The 20,359-nt window shown below is 40.5% G+C and overlaps 2 protein-coding genes across 7 annotated transcripts in view; both read left to right on the forward strand.

The window, feature by feature from the left end:
* Positions 1-20,359, forward strand: part of LOC108135421 (zwei Ig domain protein zig-8) — a 165,327-nt gene that overhangs the window by 66,069 nt on the left and 78,899 nt on the right. For 3 of the 4 annotated variants that reach the window (XM_017256145.2, XM_017256147.2, XM_017256148.2), the window contains one exon: positions 11,598-11,665. The exons of the other annotated variant lie outside the window; for it this stretch is intronic. The gene's annotated coding sequence lies outside the window, so the exon portion shown is untranslated. The remainder of the gene's footprint in view (positions 1-11,597; positions 11,666-20,359) is intronic. 4 annotated transcript variants of the gene reach the window in all.
* Positions 1,876-2,945, forward strand: LOC108135422 (nascent polypeptide-associated complex subunit beta-like). Of its 3 annotated transcripts, none has more exons than XM_017256150.2 (2): positions 1,876-1,999; positions 2,072-2,945. In XM_017256150.2, exon 2 carries the CDS (start codon positions 2,077-2,079, stop codon positions 2,872-2,874), a length of 798 nt encoding a protein of 265 aa, XP_017111639.1. In that variant the 5' UTR covers positions 1,876-1,999; positions 2,072-2,076; the 3' UTR covers positions 2,875-2,945. The 3 variants fall into 3 exon arrangements, with proteins under 3 accessions (XP_017111639.1, XP_017111638.1, XP_017111640.1); XM_017256149.2 differs by having other exon boundaries at positions 1,904-1,999; positions 2,075-2,945; XM_017256151.2 differs by having other exon boundaries at positions 1,908-1,999; positions 2,068-2,945.

Consider the following 20,359-nt stretch of genomic DNA (forward strand, 5'->3'; position numbering starts at 1 on the left):
TCCTCAAGCAACTGACATAACTCCAAATGCACTTGCTGACAGTCATTGAAAACACAAACTGTAGATTATGCCACTGCCAGGAGAAGACTTTCTTTATTTCCCTTCTGGCTGCCCTGCATCCTTGCATCCTGGCATCCTGGCATCCTGGTATCCAAGCACTTGTTATAAATCACAAAACAAGTAAAGAAAAAACCGAAATTATCTAACGAAATGCTACTGGAGCATCGGAAAAACTCGAAGACCAAAGATATAGTCGCCTCGTAAGGTCGGGGGCGTGGCATGGGCAGGTGAGCTGGGCTTTCCTCTACCCTGGATTGAAGGTGCAGCATTGCAGAAAATATTTCAACCAAAATGCTGAGGCGGAGGCTGAGGCCCTTGCCTTTCACCTATTTCTGGTCAGCTTGGCAGTTGGTAATGCGGTCAGGATGTGTTCAGATGTGTGTGTCCCTTTTCCTCCATTCTGTTTATAAACGTAACAATGACCGCATTCTTGTGTCTGTAACTGTGCGCCGGTTTGTGTGTGTGTGTGTGTTTGTGTGTGTGTTTGGCTGCCCTCAAGGCAGGACCTCCCACTTTTTCACCTTTCCACTTTTCCATTTGCCAGCAGCCGAAAGTGCAGCAACAAAGTTAAAGCTCTACCCGTTTTTCTATTGACAACTGTGCGACTTTTGTGCCAAAGAGTGGGCGTGCCGGCACACACACACACAGTCACAGATACACGCCCCCACACAAACGAGTAGCAGCCAAAATGCCGCGAGTGACTGCGAAAAAAACATTCCTCTGCGCCAAGCAAACAGCCGCTGGCAATTGGCAGAAGCGCTGAGCCGAGCTCAACCAAACTGAGCCCAGTTAAGAGTTGGTAGAAAGGTGGATAGGTGGCAGGTGGGCAGGTGGGCAGGTGGGTTGGCTTGAGGTCACCTCGCCGCATTAAAACAAATAAAATCAAATAAACGTTTATTGCACTGAAATGTTTACGAGAGTCCACAAACAAAAACAACGACAGTTCCAGCTTCAGCTCAGCCATGGTGAAAATATCGCAATTTAATCAGCCCACCAACGAATGATGAACAAATGGCTGGAGCAGGAGACCTTGTTGGTTAATAATACTCTGGGACGGAGCTATTTGGTTGTTTTTGAAAATACACAACTAAGGATGGAAGGGCAGCAATGAACAAATTACAGTTTAAACAAATAAATAAAGCCCATTAACTATTATTTCGAGTTTAATCGTCTCTCAGTGAATATTATGAAAATAATAAAAAAAAAATGCATTTCTATTGGGCTTTTTAGTGATTCATTTCAACATATGTTTTTAGCAGTTAAATGTTTGACCTCTAAATATTTTATTCACTATACAAGCTTTAAAAACCATATGTCAAATCTATTAACTCTTTTTTATAAATTGTATTTGCAAGACGTAAGAATTAGATGGTGGTAACTCTAAGAAGTTATCGATGTAAAAACCTATGGAAAAGTGGCAACATTTAAGCAACATTTATTGAAAAAGTTACACATATTAAAAAAAAATCTTTGCATATATAACTAGCAAATGTTGTGTTGTATAATTAACATACTTAGTATGAGTTTTATCAATTTTGTAATGAATTTTTTAAATGAAAAACGCCACACAAACGAATTGAAGAACTTTAAAGGTACAATGGCAGATGTGAGAATATAAGCCTTAGAAAATATTTTTAAATTCATTATTTAAAATTAGCAGTAAAGAAACAACCTATTCATTTCTTTAAAGGCAGAATAAGGTCATTTTATGGTCTTATTAAACTGCGTTATTTTGGCGCTGCCACCTTTAAAGTGTTGCACGTCACTATTTATTGGTGTTAATAAACACTTAAGTGGGAAATTACAAAATGGTAGGCTCTGACTTCTTATGTCAAGTTTACCTTTTTGAGAGTTTCACCTAGCTCGTTCACTTTGCTGTCCAGTCTCGAGCCGATTAGTTGAACAGGAGAAAAATTCGAAGGAAATAAAAAAAAGAAAGGTGAATAGGTTATATAAGCATAGATTTTTTTTTTTATGTGTAATTTGTGTAATTTTCCACCCGGTGAGTCAGCAGAAATGGACTTGAACAAGCTGAAGAAGATGGAGACGGATGTGCGTATTGGGGGCAAGGGATCGGTGCGCCGCAAGCACAAGTTCGTCCGTACATCGCCGGCCATCGAGGAGAAGCGCCTGCAGACCGCCCTCTCCAAGCTGCACCTCAGCCAGGTGCCGGCCGTCAACGAGGTCACCATGGTGATGGCCGACTCCAGCGAGATCCAGGTGCTGATGCCCAAGGTCCAGGTCTCGACGATGAACAACATGTTTGTGATTAACGGCGAGACGCGCCGTCATCCGCCGGTTCACCAGCCGGAGCGCCCCAAGGAGAGCTTCCCGTCCGGTTCGGCGGGCATGCCGATGGAGCCGCCGCAGAAGGCCAAGAAGCCGAAGAAGCCGCGCAGTCGCCTTCGCTATCGCAACAAGCTGGCCAAGGAAATGCTCGAGCAGGCAAAGCAGTCTGGCGACATTGAGGCCAAGGCTGGCCAGGGCGAGTCCCAGCAGGACGACCACGACCGCAAGGACGGCCAGGACGGCCAGGATGGCCAAGATGGCCAGGACGGCCAAGATGGCCAGGATGGCCAGGATGGACAGGATGGACAGGATGGACAGGATGGCGGCGGTGATGGACCCATTCGGAGCGCCAGCCCGAAGGCGAACCAAGTGGGCTCGGACCCCGACAACGATTCGCTGGTCGGGGACGGTGACGGGGACGGAGACGTCTCCTCGGAGACAGAGATGGGGCAGCCGGAGGATGACGTCGAAACCGATGATTTTGAGCTCGACGACCAGTACTACGACCTCGATGAAGTGGACTAGTTCGCCCCAATTGCCTGCGGTCCCGCAGTTAAAAAAAAAGGCCTTGCCGCTAATTAAAAGCATTTACAATACATGACGTCTCTTTATCTCATTTCTGCATGGTTTAAGCTAATTTACTAAATAATATATGTGCCAAATTATTTTGATCTCCAAATAGCGAAACCTTTTTGCAAGTCATTTTCGCCAGTTGTCAGTTGCACTGTAGTGTTGAAAATCACCAGCACTATAAATACCATTTAATATCGTATTTAGCTGCGCTTTTCCTAACTATCGGGCCGTCAAATTACGTTACCTTTTTGCAAGTCATTTTCATACATATATATTGTCAATCGAATCTAAGTGTTGATAAATACTAACTCAGTGTTAATACTAATACCATTTAAATCAGTATTAAGCTGCGTTTTTCATAGCTACTAAATTTAATCAATATTTAATAAAGAGTATAAATTACTTTAACTTGTTTCCTTGAACTATTCATTTTCCTTGAACTATTTTTCGTGTCAATTAAATTTAAGTGTTCAAAAATATTAGTAAGTTAAATACCATTTAATATGGCATGTAGCTGGGTCAATTTACAATGCCTTTTTGCAAGTCATTTTCCCCAATTGACAATTACACCTTAGTGTTGAAAATTACCACTACCGAAAATACCATTTAATATGGTATTTATTTGCGTTTTTCCAAACTATCGGGCTGTTAAATAACGTTACCTTTTTGAAAGTCATTTTCCGTTAATCTAAGTGTTGAAAAATACTAACACTGAAACTAATAACATTGAATATAGTGTTTAGCTGCATTTTTCAAAAGTGTTGGGCAATCAATGTCCAAAAAAATGAGCTTCGTAAGAAACTAAAAGCATTAATAGCCCATTTTGTATTCCGTATTCAAACTAAGTTATAAATTAATAACTATCATTAATAATTTTAATTACCATTAACAAAAGGTTTTATTGCGTCATTTTCCTTTAAACTCTTTTTTTTGTCAATCGAGTCTTAGTGTTGGAAATACTAGCACGTTAAGTACCTCTTATTATAGTTTTTTAGTACTTATTATTAAAACTTTACTCTGTCATGTTAAATAAACCTACCATAAAAATGATTTTTGGGTCATATAACACTACCGCTTTTGTCTTGCCGCTTATCTGTATGCTTCAATATAGAACTAAATAAAAAGTGAATCCCTTTGAATGCTCAAAAAAAATAATAATCGGTTGAAAAGGTCAGTTTTACCTAAATTTGTTTATCGATTACTTATTGGACTATCTTTTGACCAAATGAAAAAATACGCCACTCAGCGATTTCAGTTGATTGTATTCCGCTGTCGATAAAGATTTATAAATTTTAGACAATGTGCATTGAAACATTTTTTTGGCTGTCATATTTAGTTGTTTCATCTGTAAATATAAGCTGACAATATTTTTTTAGACGTTTAATGCTCTTATTGCAATCACATTTTTATACCCTTGCAGAGTGAAGGAGACATCTCCGACCCGATAAAGTATATATATTCTTGATCGGCATCACTAGGAGAATCGATCTACCCATGTCCGTCTGTCCGTCCGTCTGTCCGTCCGTTTCTACGCAAACTAGTCTCTCAGTTTTAAAGCTATCTGCATGAAACTTTCCCAAAAGTTGTCTTTCTATTGCAGGTAGTATATAAGTCGGAACGAGCCGGATCGGATAGCATATAGCTCCCATAGGAACAATCGGAAAAATAAATGAAAAAAAATTATAACTTTGCTGTTTTTTAATTTTTTGCTTAGTTCTTCGAAATTTAGTAATGGTAAAATATTTCCGATTTCCGGTTTAAATTTAATCAAAATCGGACGACTATAGCATATAGCTCCCATAGGAACAATCGGAAAAATAAATAAAAAAAAATTATAACTTTTCTGTTTTTTAATTTTTTGTTTAGTTCTACGACATGTAGTTCAGAATTATGGTTTAAATTTTCTCAAAATCGGACGTCTATACCATATAGCTCCCATAGAAATAATAAAAATATATAAAATAACTATCAAATAATTGAGCTGCAAATCATCATAGTTTCAATGTTTTTAAACATATACACAGAAATGTTTAATTTTTGCAATAGCTGCAAGGGTATATGAACTTCGGTTTGCCGAAGTTTGCTTTCTTTCTTGTTGTGAAATCAAATAACTTTTTTAGATATATTTAAAATAAAATTATTTCTTAACAACTAATTTGCTGTTACAGTCTTTGCTTTTACGTTTGCTGTCTTTGGTAAATTTCAACTGATTTCTGAAGTTATTAAGCGCAAAATTCATACAAAATGCAATTAATAAGCGTTGAGGGAATATGCCACGCCCCCTGACTTACCAAACTGTCGGAACTAACGTTCAAAGAGGCGGAAGGGCGGCGAAAACTAATCTGCGCCTCGAAAAATGTACGAAATTAATCTGCACATAAATTAAGCATTAAAATTTAATATATTTGTTTATGGGGCCCCAAAGTGTATGTGTGTGTGTGGGTTGAAGGTGGAGGCACACACGAGGGGGCGTGCCGGATGTGCTGAATATCTGGAACATGGCATATAGGTGTGCGTGAGTGTGTGTGTTCTTAGTGGTAATAAATAAATAGCAAAAAGGTAATAAAACAGATAGCAAAAAAAGGAAAGGCAAAAACCCAGCAGAAAAAGTGTTTGGCGGAAGGCTTGGAAAAGAGGGGGTGTTGAGGGGGTTGTGGAATCTGCCAACTGGTCGCCCATTATCGTATTAGCACATGCCACCAGTGATTATTATGAGCTGTCCTCCTCGCTCCCCCATTCTTTGTCCATGCATGCGTGTATAATTAATTTTGCACCCTTGGATCCACATCCCCATGATCAGCACCCCTGCTTTCGCTTTGGCTTTCGCTTTTCCTCTGCTTTTCCTCTGCTTTTCCTCTGCTTTTCCTCTGCTTTTCCCTTGCTTTTCCTTCAGAGGGGAACAATGGTTCGAGCTGGGAGCCAGCATTCTGGCCAAATTGGCAGAGTCTCCCACAGGAGAAGCAGACAGCGAAACCCCATTAAATGCTCTTTCTGGGAGCTGCACTTTAATTTGCCACAAGTCGCCTTACAATGCATTTTATTGGATGGAGAGCCAAATTGAATGTGGCCAACACTGATTGATCTGGACGATGGGTACAGGAGCCTCAAAACCATCCTTCGCAGCGTTTTTCACTCTCGACCAGGTTCTGTTAGTAAGTGACTTCAGTGACCGATAACAATGATAAGAAATGGGAATACTTCAAATTAATGTCTGACTACTGAATTCCAACTTGTAAGTTTAATATTTCAATTATAAATAAAGTTATTTCAATAAATACAATTTATATTAATATAAAAATATTTTAGTTAATTGATTTAAATGCATATTATTTATAGTTATTAAATTTTGAGAATTTTCAAATTAATATTTAAATATATAAAATAGAAAAAATATTTTAATTGAGTAAAAAATATTTGGATTTAATACGTTTTCTTACCAGTGTATTTAATATGAAATAACCGAGTATATAATGAGTTTGGTTTTTTTTGTAAGCTAGCTTAAACCATGCATTTACATATATGTTTTACTTAATTCGCCTTGATGTTTAAAAATATATGAATAAACTATATAGAGCTCTACTAAACAGAATTTTATTAACCAAGCGAAATGCTCGAGAAAAGAGGTTTAAAGTGTCGGAACAAAGTTTCGCAGGCTTATCTAGCTGCTATTTTTATGGCATATGAAGTTCTTTGTTGCCTAAACTAAAGCCGGCAAAAGCTTTATGTACGATTTTTTGGTGAATCCAATACTCCAAGATGCTGCCATTCCACCAAGTGCCCAAGTGCCTCACTTCGCCTGGCACGTAATGTGAGTGCTTAAAAAACGTTCAGATAGCCTTTGGACTTTGGGCCAAACAACTTGATGGACTCTGGGAATTCGGGGAAATAGTTGCTTTTCTTGTGTAAAAGTTGTCATTTCGATTTGATGACTATTGTCGAACATTATCAACAATAATTCATAAAAGAATGGTTTATGCCATGGCCGCCCGCCGGAAGATGGATGAAGATGAATGGGCCCTAAGAACATCTCATTAGGCTGAGTGAAAAATAGACCTTGCCAGGAGGAGACCTACTCGAAGCGCCATTTCCCTTAGTGCTGTTTGCTGTTTGTCGCCACTTTTGTTTGGACTCTGATGAAATACGCATTATTTGGCAAGCGTGTGGCCGGGCTGGGTATGGCGAATTTAATATCTGGCAACCGGTCCTGATGTCGTGTCGTGCCGTATCGTGTCGTGTCGTGGTCGTCGCCTGTCATCCGCAAACGATGCCATTCATTTGAAGTCACATGTGTCATCTAGGCACATTCTGGCGCATCCTCGGGAAGCGAAGCCGATTCGAGGACATTCTATTGCGGTCGCCGGCCCTGTCCCTCGGCTTAAGTGTTTATTAATATCGACTCGTGCGAACCCGGACATGTGTTGGCCCCAAATTGACTTTGCCGTAGCTGTAACTGATTACATCCCATTCGCCAGAGCCGGAGCCGGAGCCGGAGCCGGAGCCGCAGCCTGTAGTTATTGCAACGAGCCATTTGGGATTGTTATCGGGCTGGGTGAAGACAACAGCTGGTCACACTACGCGTATACGCGGGATTCAAAAGAAGTCCTTGCAGACAGCCATTCCATTATGCTCCATTCAATTCGATTCGATTCTTTCGATTCGACTCTATTCTGTTAACAGAACAAATGCGAAGTGTATTTGCGGGGCCCTCGTGGAACGGCAATTATGAACTACCCTTCTCCGCGCTTCTCACAAAACCGAAGGAGGTCACGGGGTCACCAGCTGGCGCGAAGTTCACAATGAAAGGAAAAGTTCGCCCTCAGAGTGCTCTTCAATTATTGTAATCCATTTTAAGGGCTCTTATATCAATATTTTCAATTCGCCTTGGGCAAAGAGTTCTTAGCAGCTTCTCTGCATCCCCTCTCGATTCACATTTCTTGTCCTTGCCAAAATACTTTGCCCAACTTGCCCCCGGTGTTTTTGGGGTGAACACTAACCTGCCTGGAAATACTGCAGGATGCTTTCAGGCCTTGGCAACTCAGCCGACACACACACACACACACACACACACACACACACACACGTTCCGCTGGGTAATGTCTTTATATTTGAAATTGCTTTGCTATTAAAACAAAATAAACGACGCGACGCGCAACTTATAAATTTTGTTTGAAAATCAAGTGAAATAAATGCAGTGGCCGAAGTGGGGCGCTGAAAAGGGATGCTTTTTGCGGCAAATCTGGACCGGAGTGGAAAAACAGAAACGAAACGGGTCGAAAACAAAGGCGCAACACAAACACAAGATACAAAAAAACTAAAAGGAAATGTTAAAAGAAAAGGGTGAGGAGTTGGGGCAATAAATTTAACTTTTAGCCGGGCATGTGTGAGTGAGCACACACAAACAGAAACACCGGAATATATGAGCACATGGGCATGAATGGCAGTGCAAGAGGGGTCCTTTTCGTAGCCAGTTCGGCGGTTGCGACTTTTAATTTTATTGCCAAGGTCCGATGGGGTGGAAAGAACACACGCACATACAGAAATGCTGGCCAATTGTCTGCTGGGGTCAGCTAATAATTGGGAGTTGGCTGGCTCTTCATATATCACTGGCTTCCTTGTAAATAATTGCCTGCCCGCATAAGTATGCTATGGAAGATTTACGGAGGGCGAAGCTCCCCAATTGATTTCTTTGGGGGGTTTGGGGGGGGGGGTGGTCTAATGAAAAGATGTCAACTCTGCCAGACAGCATGCATGCCACGTACCATTTTTCATTTTAATTTTAACATTAATTTTCAATTCAATTTCGCTGCTCATTGTCATCAATTGAAGGCAGCAGCAGCTTGATCCTGCCACCTGACCCCTGACCCCTGACCCCGAATTTTGTCATTGATGAATGCCTCCTCGCTGGGCAAAAAAGTTTCTCAATTCTTATTTCTCATTTCGCATTTCACATTAACTTCCTGTTCAAGCGTTTGCACATGAAACGACGACGAATTTGATTTTTATTTATTGCGTATTTTTCTAAGGTTGCCTTTTAATAACTGAGAACTCGCCCAATTTCGCCCACCGAAAAACTTTGGCAAGCTGATTAGCCCGCTTGCGGTGGGCCAAAGTTGAGAGTTCAGAGTTGAGAGTTGTTCCCTTTTTGGCTTTTGATTTGTGTGCGTTATGTAAATTCATTAAGCCGCTGCCTAAGCTGCTGCGGCTTACTTGCCCACCTGCAACCCTGTACCCCCGGACCAGCCCAAGTAGGAACCCAAACAAACAAATTGATAGCCAGACTTTTGCTCAGTCGACTTCTGACTTGCACTCACAATGCGAAAGTCGAAAGTTTTCATTATGCATGTGCGCCAAAAACTTGGCAAACAAAGAGCGCTTTGGGGTGGACGACTGAGAAGTGGTTTTTGGGGTGGTGGCAAAACTTTCTCGGGCGGAGCTTTGGCATAATTAAAATGTTTATGCGTTTAATTGCAAATGAATTCGAGGCGAAAGTTGCCAGTTACCAGTTGCCAGTTGCAGCTTGCAGCTTACACTCAGACACTCAGACACTCAAACACTCAGTGACAATTGGTGTTTCAAATTCCCTGCGAATGGAAAAGGATAATTGCCTTGGGCCCGCTCAATCGGAAAATTGTCTTTAAAATAGAATCAACAATCAAAGTCCTCACTGACACAACCACATTTGAGAAACGTCAACTGGCAGGATTGCTTAGTTTACGTCTCGCTACTTATGACATCCACTGAAGGACCTCCACAAGGACCTGTCCCAACCGCAATGTCCTTAGGGACGAGGGAAAAGGGCCAAGTTAGTTGACTGGCTAGCCGCAGAACTGCCGCCCAACTCCAACCGACTCACGACGTCTTTGCCTCTGGGCGAGACATTAAACAGCTTCATTACCTGCAAATTTCTAACTCAAATACGAGGAAAAACCACAGCCTGAGCTCGCCGAAAATCGGTCACGAAAGGCAATCTGCTCAAGGCCCCAAAATTGATTAGCCAGCAGCAGTGACAATTTGCGGCAAGCTCTGAGTCCAGGGCTCCGAGTTCTGGTGGCACACATATGAACATGAGCAATGCAGAAGTATAAACGATATTTGTTCCCAGAAATGCTGACAGGATGAAAATTTTGCGGTCAGGAGGTGGTCCTCCTCATCCTGAATTTTTTGATATTGAATATGTGCGTGGGTGGTGGTTGGCAAGACATTGGCAATAACTTGGCCGACCCAGCATTTGCTTGGCTGCCAGGGAAACATTGTGGTTGTCTGGTGGCCGGGCTTATAAAACGAATCTCTCTGTCTGGGATCCTTTCCGACAGCCAGCTCATTAAACCGTTCTCATCTGCTTTCCGAAATGTTTACCTTTCGATGATTGTCAGTCTGTCTCCAAATCATATACATCATAAGGAGGATCTTCTTTTTCGTTTTTTTCTTACCATTTGTTACTTTAAACTTAAATTGACACAAGAGTTTAAAAATATATTTTTTTTTTTAGACTTAATTTAATTTAATTGAATTATTTGGAATATAATTTTCCTAATTGTTTGAGCTCTTTGTGTTGTTTTCAATTTAAATTCAATTTTGAAAATATATAAACTCTGCATAGAGGCTCACAATCTAAATATTTATATGTATTTTACTAAACAAATCCCCACGGTTTTTGTAAGTATGCAGTCTAAATTTGAACGTTGTCTTTCGAATAAATCCCACGGAATTCAAGACTTGAGATTTATTGTGGCATACTTTTACTCACCCTTATAGCTAATTTGAAAATCCCAGTGACTACAGTGGCGTTTCCAATAGGTACAGTATTGTTAACTTGAAATTGAAGTATATTGCAATTATTTGCTTAGTACATGCTTCCAACTACCAAGCTTTTCCAGCTATATTCCTGCAGCAAAGCTCCTTTTAGTCTCAAGAGGCTCCTGCGCTTCTGCTCACTCGCTGTTTTACATTTGAATGGCTCGACAGGTCTCCAATCAGTCTCGCCTGGAGGAATTCTTCTAGTTCATTTAATGCAATTTGCTGTCATCGTCACCCAATGAACTTTCCTCGACGTTTCCCGCTCCCGTGAGTCCCCCATCCTGACTCAGCGATAGGATTTGTATTGTCCTGCGCTCCCAGGTGTCTGTCTCCCCGTCTCCCGGCCAGGAATCCGTGATAAGTCTCTGTTATCTTTCGGCTGCAACAAGCCAGGCTACAAAGCCACCAGAAAAACAGAGAAAGATATTTAAATGTATACAGGTGGTATACGTTATATAAGGTGCGTTTATGTGTGTATTTTTGAGGGAGCCAACAAGAAGAGGGAAAAAAGATAAGGCAAACGTCTTGAAATGAATTCATCCCCGGGGACTTTCGAGAGCGCCAGAAATTTGTATACGCTTTTTGTTTGGGGCAAAAGAATAATAATTATGTCCCTGGTCGCTTCATCTGATGACACACAAATAGCCGAAAGTTAATGAAAGGCGCCTGTCTGCCGCTGTTTCTATTTTGAGTGCTGCGTAAATAAAACGCTGCCGAATAAAATATGTAAATATCATTTGCAATGCCTTCAAAGCGCACGATTTCTAATGAGTTCCCCCCGTCCACTGAAAGCGAATCACTTTTCAGCTTTTAAAGTGAAAAAAAAACTAATATGGCAAACATTTGATTTCTGTTCTGTTTCACCTTCCGTTTTGCAGGCGAGGGCACAAGGAAGAGGCCAACGCCAGGCAGCCCCAAGGCACTGCAGCTGGAATTAACACAAAAGGTAAATTTGGCCTCGAAACTTTCGTGGTGTGGCCACCTAAGCAGCCAGAGCACTCAAAGCCCCACAAAACTGTCGTGCACTTCTGCGATGCTCCAGCTAAGCCACTTATTTTAGTTGGCCAAGAAGTGGGCGAAGGTGTTTGGGCCAAAATCGAAATTTCCTATACCCTTGGTCTGCTCAAGTCCCTGGGCTTTGCGAAAAATTAAAGTATAAATTGGAAAACTTCCCAAGTTTCCAAATCAAGTGATATTTACCTTAAGACATTTTAAAAATATTTAAAATTTTAATAAATTCTACTTAACAATTTGACAAATTAAGATTGTCCTAGCAATACAACATTTTTGTACCCATTTTTAATCAGATATCACTTAAGATAATTTTTTTTTAGAAAATTTGTTATGTTCAAAAATGCTTAAAACTTTATTTTTTGAATTTTGAATACAAAACTGCTTAAAACTTTATTTTTTAAATATTTGTTTTGTACAAAATGCCTATAGCTTCCTTATTTTATATAACAAAATAATTTTTTTCGATATATTATAAACTAATTCGATTTTTATCAAAAGATTCCTTTTAATGTAGTTTTCATTGAGTGGTTTTTTAAACTCCTCCCCTTCATACAAAATTTGGAAAGCTTGCGTATGCCGGTTGATATTTTTGGCTCAGTAGAGTAGGAAATTTTTAACAACATTTTTTTTTATTTTTCTAAAGAATGTTTAATGTTTTTTGAAATGAGAAAACTGTATTCTTTAAGAATTTTTTGACTTGGAACGAAGACAGATATTTTTAAATTTGTTTAATCATTTTTTTTAGCATGACATAACAAAACAAGTATGCGTACATTTTTTGATAATTTTTCTTAGTTTAAAAGAGTGTTCTTGAAGGCATGAAGGCTTTCTTTTATCTTGTAAGTCTGTCAGTGGCTAGGCGAGATTCAGACGCTTAACGAGCTGCTCTCCGCGATGGAAGAAACTATTTTTCCGCTCGTCTTCGTCCGGCCCGTCGCCCGCTTATATATTTTCTATTTTTTTTCTGTACTTATACCTTCTGTATGCTAAGTGAAATTTAATGCTGTGGAAAATTGTAAGATTTCAATACTAATATTTATTTTCATATTTTTATGCTGAGCCAAACCGCTGTGTATACTGAGTGGAAATATCAGCGAGCAGGAGGCTGTCTTTGCTCCTCGCTCTGTGTGCAATAATTTAATTTGCAATTTTCCATTGCTGACCGAAATTTACACACACGTATACACCAACACACCCACACATTCAAACACCCACACAACCACTTGCGCGCACTTTTATTGCACCGAGTATTCGTCGGCAGATAGCTACATATATGAAATTAGTTTTTCGGTTAGCTTCTATTGTTGTTCGAGGATTCGTGTCTGTGGGCAAACTAAATTGCGAAATGATATTACCACAATATTATTACCAGTTTTTCATTGTTGCCAAAAATGGTTGGGCACGTGGGGAAGGCATAAAGTACACAAATGGAAATGGTCAAATGATCGCGGCTCTGGCCCCGAGAGCGCTGCAAATTTAAACAAACAGTTGAGCGTGGTTCCGTTGGGTTTTTCCTGGGTTTTCATTGGGTTTTCGCTGGGTTTTCCCAAAAAAATTTGCTCAGTTCTTGGGCTGGCCTTTCGCTGATGAAAATGGGGCGGAGAGATGGCTAACGGGTAATGGGTAATAGGTAATGGCTAATGGCCCGTGGAAACGTGCCTGACTGCGCTGATTTGATGGGGTTGCCCAGGCATTTGCAGATGAAATGAGCAAACGTTTCTGTCGATAGTATAGTTTTTCTTCGTTCCAGGCCAAGAAGGGAGTGGTTATGAATCGGCTGTAAGGTCTAGCAGGCTGTGTGTGTTTTCAACAAGCCAACACAAAATTCCCATTTAGTTGGTCCGTGGTGGTCCACCTTTTTGCATGCCTCCTGTCCGCTGGGTTCATTAAGGCTGCCCCGGCTTCATTGCAAATTGCAAGGTGCATGATGCATTTTACGAATGCATTACGTATACGCCGTGTATTCGCGATGCAATCACGCCGAAAATTCGTTTCCATATATTACACAAACACGGACACGCGATGTTTGCTCATGTGTGTGTGTGTGTGTGTGTTTGTGTGTGTTTGATTGTGTGTTTGATTGTGTGTCCAAGGGGGCGGTGGGCGTGGCTCTTCAACGAAGGGAAGGGAAAAATGCTTTTGATTGTTTGGCCCTGCCAGTTATTTATATTTGTATTGACTGCATTTTTGGTTTATGTTGCAGAAGCTTGGCGGTGGGTGGTTGGGTGGGTGGTGCATAGCTTAAGGGGGTGGTTAGTGGCCAGTGGAGGGGGGAGGGAGGAGGAGGCACACTCGACCACTCCATTTTTCTGTGGGCATTGCGGCAGCTCAATTTCGTTAGCCGTGTTCGCTATGAAAATTTTCTCCTGCCCCTTTGACTCGCAGCTTTTACTTCTTCTTTTCTCTCTGCTGTGTGTGTTGTTTTATTTTCTCTTATTTTTTGGGCAAAAAATGTTGCAAATGCCAATTTTTGTTGCCGTTTGTGTTAGCGTGCATGTGCATTTGTGTGTTGTGCTGCATTTTTCGTGCTCTTTTTTGGTCAGTTTATAACATTTTGCATTGCCGTTGTTGTTCGGTTTTTGGCAAATTGGTTTACAGGCCGAAAAAGAGAGTGAGAAACAACAACATCAATAACAACAATATCCTAAGGCTAGAAAACTGCGTCGAACAATCTACTGATGCTGTTGTTATTGTTATTGTTTTTGTCGTTGTGATTGCTGGCAAAATATTTATCCTGCCTTTTTGCATCTGTTATAGCATATTGTGATTCACTTTGGCCCAACCACTCTATTCGAATTTTCCCCATCGCTTTTCCTGCCTGCGAATCATTGTTAACCAGACGATTTTTGCACTTCCTACTTTCGAAATGAAACACATGTACTGGGCGGATATGAGACAACCCGGGAAGGCAAAAGCATAGTAAAAAAAATAAAATTAGAAAGTCAAAAGTTGAATGTTCCCTTGCGGATGATGCGGATTAAGTTTCTTCTTCACAATTGTTTCTTGTATGTTGTTTAACCAGCTACTGCAAATTTATTTTGTACTACATCTCATTGCATCCAAAATCTGAATTTAATTTATTCAGTAACTTAGACTAATACTTCTTAAGATATTTAACAAAACTATAACAGAATAATTTTCGAAATGCGAAATTCTTACAAGTTGAAATATAAATAAAATATATTAATTTCCTCTTAATTCTGAAGTAACGAAGACAGTTTATTTTCACTTTATCTTATAGACTTACTATAAGGATCTGAAGTCAAGCATTAATTATTTACTTGTTAGTCATTCGCGGATGCAATCGTTTTAAGTTGAGTCAGCAGATCGCTGAGGCTGTTCAAGAAATGCGATGGGAATTCCCTTCATTTCGGCAAAAAGCACCGCAGAACCTGGGAGAATAGGAAATTTGTATTGCACCAAGAAATTTCCAAGTTTAAATTCTTAAAATTCCAGAATTACTCGCCTTGAGAGCTGTGGGGAAAACGTAAGCCGCAGAATAAACAAACAGACAGTCACGAACAATGGCAATCGGCGAAATTGGGAACCGCAGCGAATTGGAAAAAGTCAAAAGTGAGAGATGTACATGTCTATAGATATATATCTATATATATTTATATATATATATATATATATATATATATAAATATAAATATATATTATATATTTGCATGTGGGCGTGTGGGAATGCTTCCAAATGACAAACATTTCAATTAAATTCCAATTTGAATAAATTCCTAGCAACCAAAACAAACTCCATCTTACCATTGCCCTTGTCTTCGTCCCAGAAAATGGAAAAATAAAATAAAATAGAATGAGGAAAAAACCGAATGAAACGTAACAAGCAGAAAATTACATCAGCGACTGTCCGAAAGTCGAACGAAAATGCCAAAAACAGCAAAAGGACAGCCAGGGGTCCCAGGATTCGGGGAAACTGGGAAACTCAGAGTCTGGCAAAACGCACCAGCATCAGAAACTAATTAAGAGAATTGCAATTGACAATGAGACGGGAGAAGTCGCGACGGGTGCCATTCGCATAATGAGCTCCGGATTCAACTTGAGTCGCTGCACTTGCAGCTGCACCCGCGATTCGCTGGAAAATCAGCGCTTAAGGAAATGGAAAACTGTTAGTCTCACGTTTTACAATGATCGACTTGTACATGCTCCATACCGCATATTAAAACTAATAGCAGACATATATCCTAAAAAATAATACAAAAATTTGGAACCAATAGTTTTTAATAGTTTTCTTATAAACAAATATTCATAGTCCTTAAAAAATAATACAACAAACTAAAAACCAAAGTCAAAATAACTACCAATAAAAGATCTAAAGTCAAAAATAAAATAAAATTCATTAATTTTACAACAGACCTTAACAGACCTTATGATCTATTTATAAAATATTTATTTTATATATTTCATTTTTAAAAAAAGAAAACACAGAAATAATAATTAAATAACACACATCACACAGGATCTCAACTAAAAATATATATATATATATTTAACATTTATTAACAAACTTTTTTAAATCATAAGATGAAAATTCGAAATTCCATCCCATTTATGTATTTATTTTTCAAGAGTACTTATTCTTCACATAGCTGATGTGCTCCACTCGATAGGCATGTAAATACTATAAAAGCAAAAGCCACTGGGAGAGCAACAAAAAAAAGAAAAGCCGATGTCGCTGGGAAATGGAAAGAGCCAGAGATAGAGGCCTTCTATCGACCTCAATTCACGGGCTCTGGCTTCAAATGAAATTGTAATTTTATACAAATCGCAGTGGCAATCGCCGGAGCCAAGTGAAGCTGGGCGAAAAGGCAAGAGAGGAGCTGGAGGGCGGAAAACTTGCGGAAAAGTGGTTGCTGGGGAGGGCTAAAGGGGGGAGGGGCACCGCCGCCATACGTGCCTTGGCTTTATAGTACTGATGGCTTTCCCCCACCCATCTTCTTTCTCCTGTCTCCTTTCTCTTTTCTCCCCATTGGAACGTGACAAACGAAATCTCCTATTTCCTATTTCTACCTTTAATTCGGGCGGTGCCCCTCCACCTTTCCACCTTTCTCCGCTTTCTCTGATGACCACAATTTGTAGTCATTGAGTGTGCCAAGGAGGCGACCTGAAGAATCAGATTTCTCACACAAGGAGAAATGGGAAAAATCCTTGGGCGGGGCGAGGAAAAGCGAGCTGCGACACGAAAACGAGCCACTTGTGTTGTTCACTTAAATAGTTGCAAGTTAATTAAGTTAAAATATGGCCAGGACTGCCAGGACGAGATCAAGAGGCGGCGGGGTGGGGAAGAAAAGGGGAAGGGTCGCCGAGTGAAGAGTGTCTATTAAACGAAAGTGCACAACTCGAAAGACAAACTCGTTTCCAGTTAGCGTTCTCGGCAACGGGGCGTATGTGTGTTGTCCTTGCCCGTCGACTAATAGCTGTATTTGAGCAGTGTGAGTGTGTGTGGCCTGCATTAGACAAATCACAAGGCGTGAAGTAAAGATGATTGAAATGGAGACCAGAGAACTGAAGGATCTCAAGATGAAGAGTCAGTGGAAGGAGCAGAGGTCAAACTTTTTATGTCAGGCATTTGAGCTCGAGTTCCCACACAAGTAATCATCTTCTCAAAAGGGAGAAACAGGAATAAATGAAAACGTATTCAGTTCAGAAATGCTATGTGTTTTATTTATTAAAATAAACAGACTAGCACAGGGAATTCCGGGGGTGTCACGCACATTCATTTAAGTATACAAAACTTTTTATTAATTTACTAATTTTATTGCAAGGGCTCAGAAATAAATAATACTGTCAATTTATATAAGTAGTTACTAAGCTTAACAAACTTTTTAAGACGTTCAGTCAAAATTAATGTAATTGCTTGTACACACACTTCAACTATTTAAGTCTTATCATATGCATAAGTAGAAGTAAGACAAGTAATTTCAACAATTTCAGCTTCAAAAAACAGCTGCAAGCCAACTAATGAAACTCTGAGTTAAAAAAAAAACAAAGTTTTTGCTTTAATCAGCTTTAACTAAAATTTGCAGCAATCAATATTTTTGCTTAAGTCGAGTTTAGAATTGATTACGGTCCAGTGCTGGAAAAGAAATATTGCCTTGGATCGAAGGACGAACTTGGTCGCAACTTCAGCCCTTACCCCATAATTATTGAACTGAAACTTTCACCTGGCTGATGGCTATAATGAGTCACCGCCCAGTGCCACGCCCCGTTTGACCTGCGTTGCGTCACTGGCTGTTTTCTAATTAGTTTTTAATACATTTTTCATGCGAACTGAGTGATACCGGCGCTCACATGCTTTACAATCCGCTTGCAGGGGATCAAAGCCACTCGATGTCTAATTAGCATACGGAGGGAGCTTCTCCAATTGCCTGCAGGCAATATTCAGCTGCTGCTGCTGCTGAGGTATCTATTCCTATACATAATGGTGAATCTAATATTTTATGTAGACCTTGTGAATTAACACTAATTGCCAAGGTCGATTTGGTCCAACCCCAGGACTCGAGATTTGTTTTTCCGGTCAGAGAAGTTTTCGGATTGAGGGGTGGGCATAAAAAGAAAGACTATTTTTATTTTATTTCGCTTTGCTGCTTCGAAACTGATAAAAACAACGTTTGCCATTTCGACAGCCATTTGATGGTTTTGTTGCCTCCAGTTTTGCTGTGGCTAGCACTTTTCCACCAGTCCCGCCTCGAGTTTAGTTGTTGTTTTGAGCCGCCATTGCGTGACAGCCATTTGTCTCGTCCCCACCCCAGTGCCACGCCCATTTGAGTACCACCGCCCCTGGATTCTTCAGACACTGAGTGCCCGAAAAACAGACAGAAGGAATGACTGACTGACTGACTGACAGCGAAATCATTGAAATGTCACTTGTGCTGTCACTTTCGCCGGGCTTTCTTGCGGTGGTGCTACACGCAAGAAAATATTTGCCATTAATAAAGACTCTCCAATAAAAAAAATTTAGCAAAGCTATTAACCCATACGCAGAGAAAAGAAACCAAGAGGTGGATTAGAAATAACTAGTATCTTAAAATAAATTTTTTAAAGTGTCTGAAAGTATGCAATGAAAATTAGAAGCCATGTTTTTTGCAATGAAGCTTTAAAAAATGTTGACTTAAAAACATATTGCATACTTTTAGACAACTTTATAAACTATTTCAAACCCTTGTCTGCCGGTTTTATTGCTTGTAACTAAAATTAATTAAATTACACGTTAAGCCTATGCCCATACTTAAACGAAATCAATTTTCTCAGGTGTATACGACTGTATTCGTTTCCATGTTCGTTGTTCAATGCCAAAAAGATTTTCCCCCAACCAGTCACTTAACGTCAGTTAATTGAGCTGCCTGCCGCACCGCCTCCCCCAATGGGTTTTTGCATAGGATTAAAATATCCTTTGGCAGGACCACACGAAACACGGCGGCCAACAAAAGAAAATTAAAATCGAATTTGAATACGGTGGCGGTGACGGTGGCGGTGACGGTGGCGGTGGCGTCGTGGTGCCGTTTCGTGAATGTCAAATATGAATGGCGAGTACTGGCCATGCAGTTTTTTAATTGAAATTGCACTCATCATCATCTATCATATTTTTCAGTGCTCGCAGCGCTATTTTTGGCGACTTAATTAAATTGCCAGCCCGCAGGCAGTCGGTCCCATATACGCGTTCACATTTTAATTCGCATGTGCGCATGCACATGCATTCAGTTCAGAAATTGTCATCTGCATGCGGGTGAAAAAATATGGATTAGTCGCTTTACCTTTCGAATGGCCGAGGGGCTAGCGTTCAAGTGAGTGATAAGTCCGGCACTCGGACATCTGAATGCCCAGATGTGCTCTGAATGCATGCTCAACCTTTGCGAGATGGGGTGGGATTTTTCTACTGCTACTACAACTACCACTACTCAAACTCGGTCCGAGGATGGTTTATTTGCCGTACTTACGCACCTGCTCCCCTTGGCCAGTCAGGCACTCACTAAAAGCATTTTCGTTTTGCCATTGCTCCGTTGCTAGCTGCCCCTAAAAGCATGTTGCATAATTTTAAGCTCCTGTGCAGGACCCATGCATATGCATTACGTGCCCTAGGTAAATGTGCGCGTGTGCGAGGGTGTGTGGGCGTGTGGACGTGTGGGCGTAGGAAATATTGCCTGTCAAACATATCTTTGGCTTAATTCATGCGTTGCCACCACGCTTCCCAAGTTCAGTATCCAGTATCCAGCATCCAGTATCCAGTATCCGGTATCCAGAGTACAGAGTCCTGAATGCTTGATCCTAAACCTCAATACTGAATCCAGGATCCAGCTCAATCTCGCGGCATATGCGAGCGTGCGTGCCGGGATGGTAAGCCAAAAATCGACACACGGCGCACAGCCATAAGCCATTTGACGTGGCACGTGAGTCAGCTTATGAAAATCAAATTTCTATACAGAAACAAACCGGCGCATATGCGATATGTGTGCAGTCATGACTCGGCAATGCCCTCCATTGATGGATATTCCTCCTCCGCAACCTCGCCGAATGTCAAAGGTATTCGCACTACCTTGTTGCGAAAATTTCCATCATTTTAGGTCACACACCAAGAAGTAAAAGGTGTACAGAGAAAAAGTATTATTTG

This window comes from Drosophila elegans, unplaced genomic scaffold (genome assembly GCF_018152505.1).
Source record: "Drosophila elegans isolate 14027-0461.03 unplaced genomic scaffold, ASM1815250v1 contig_149, whole genome shotgun sequence".
Lineage (NCBI taxonomy): Eukaryota > Metazoa > Arthropoda > Insecta > Diptera > Drosophilidae > Drosophila > Drosophila elegans.

Coding starts and splice junctions, on each gene's coding strand:
- LOC108135422 (XM_017256150.2), top strand. CDS start 2,077: ATGGACTTGAACAAGCTGAAGAAGATGGAGACGGATGTGCGTATTGGG.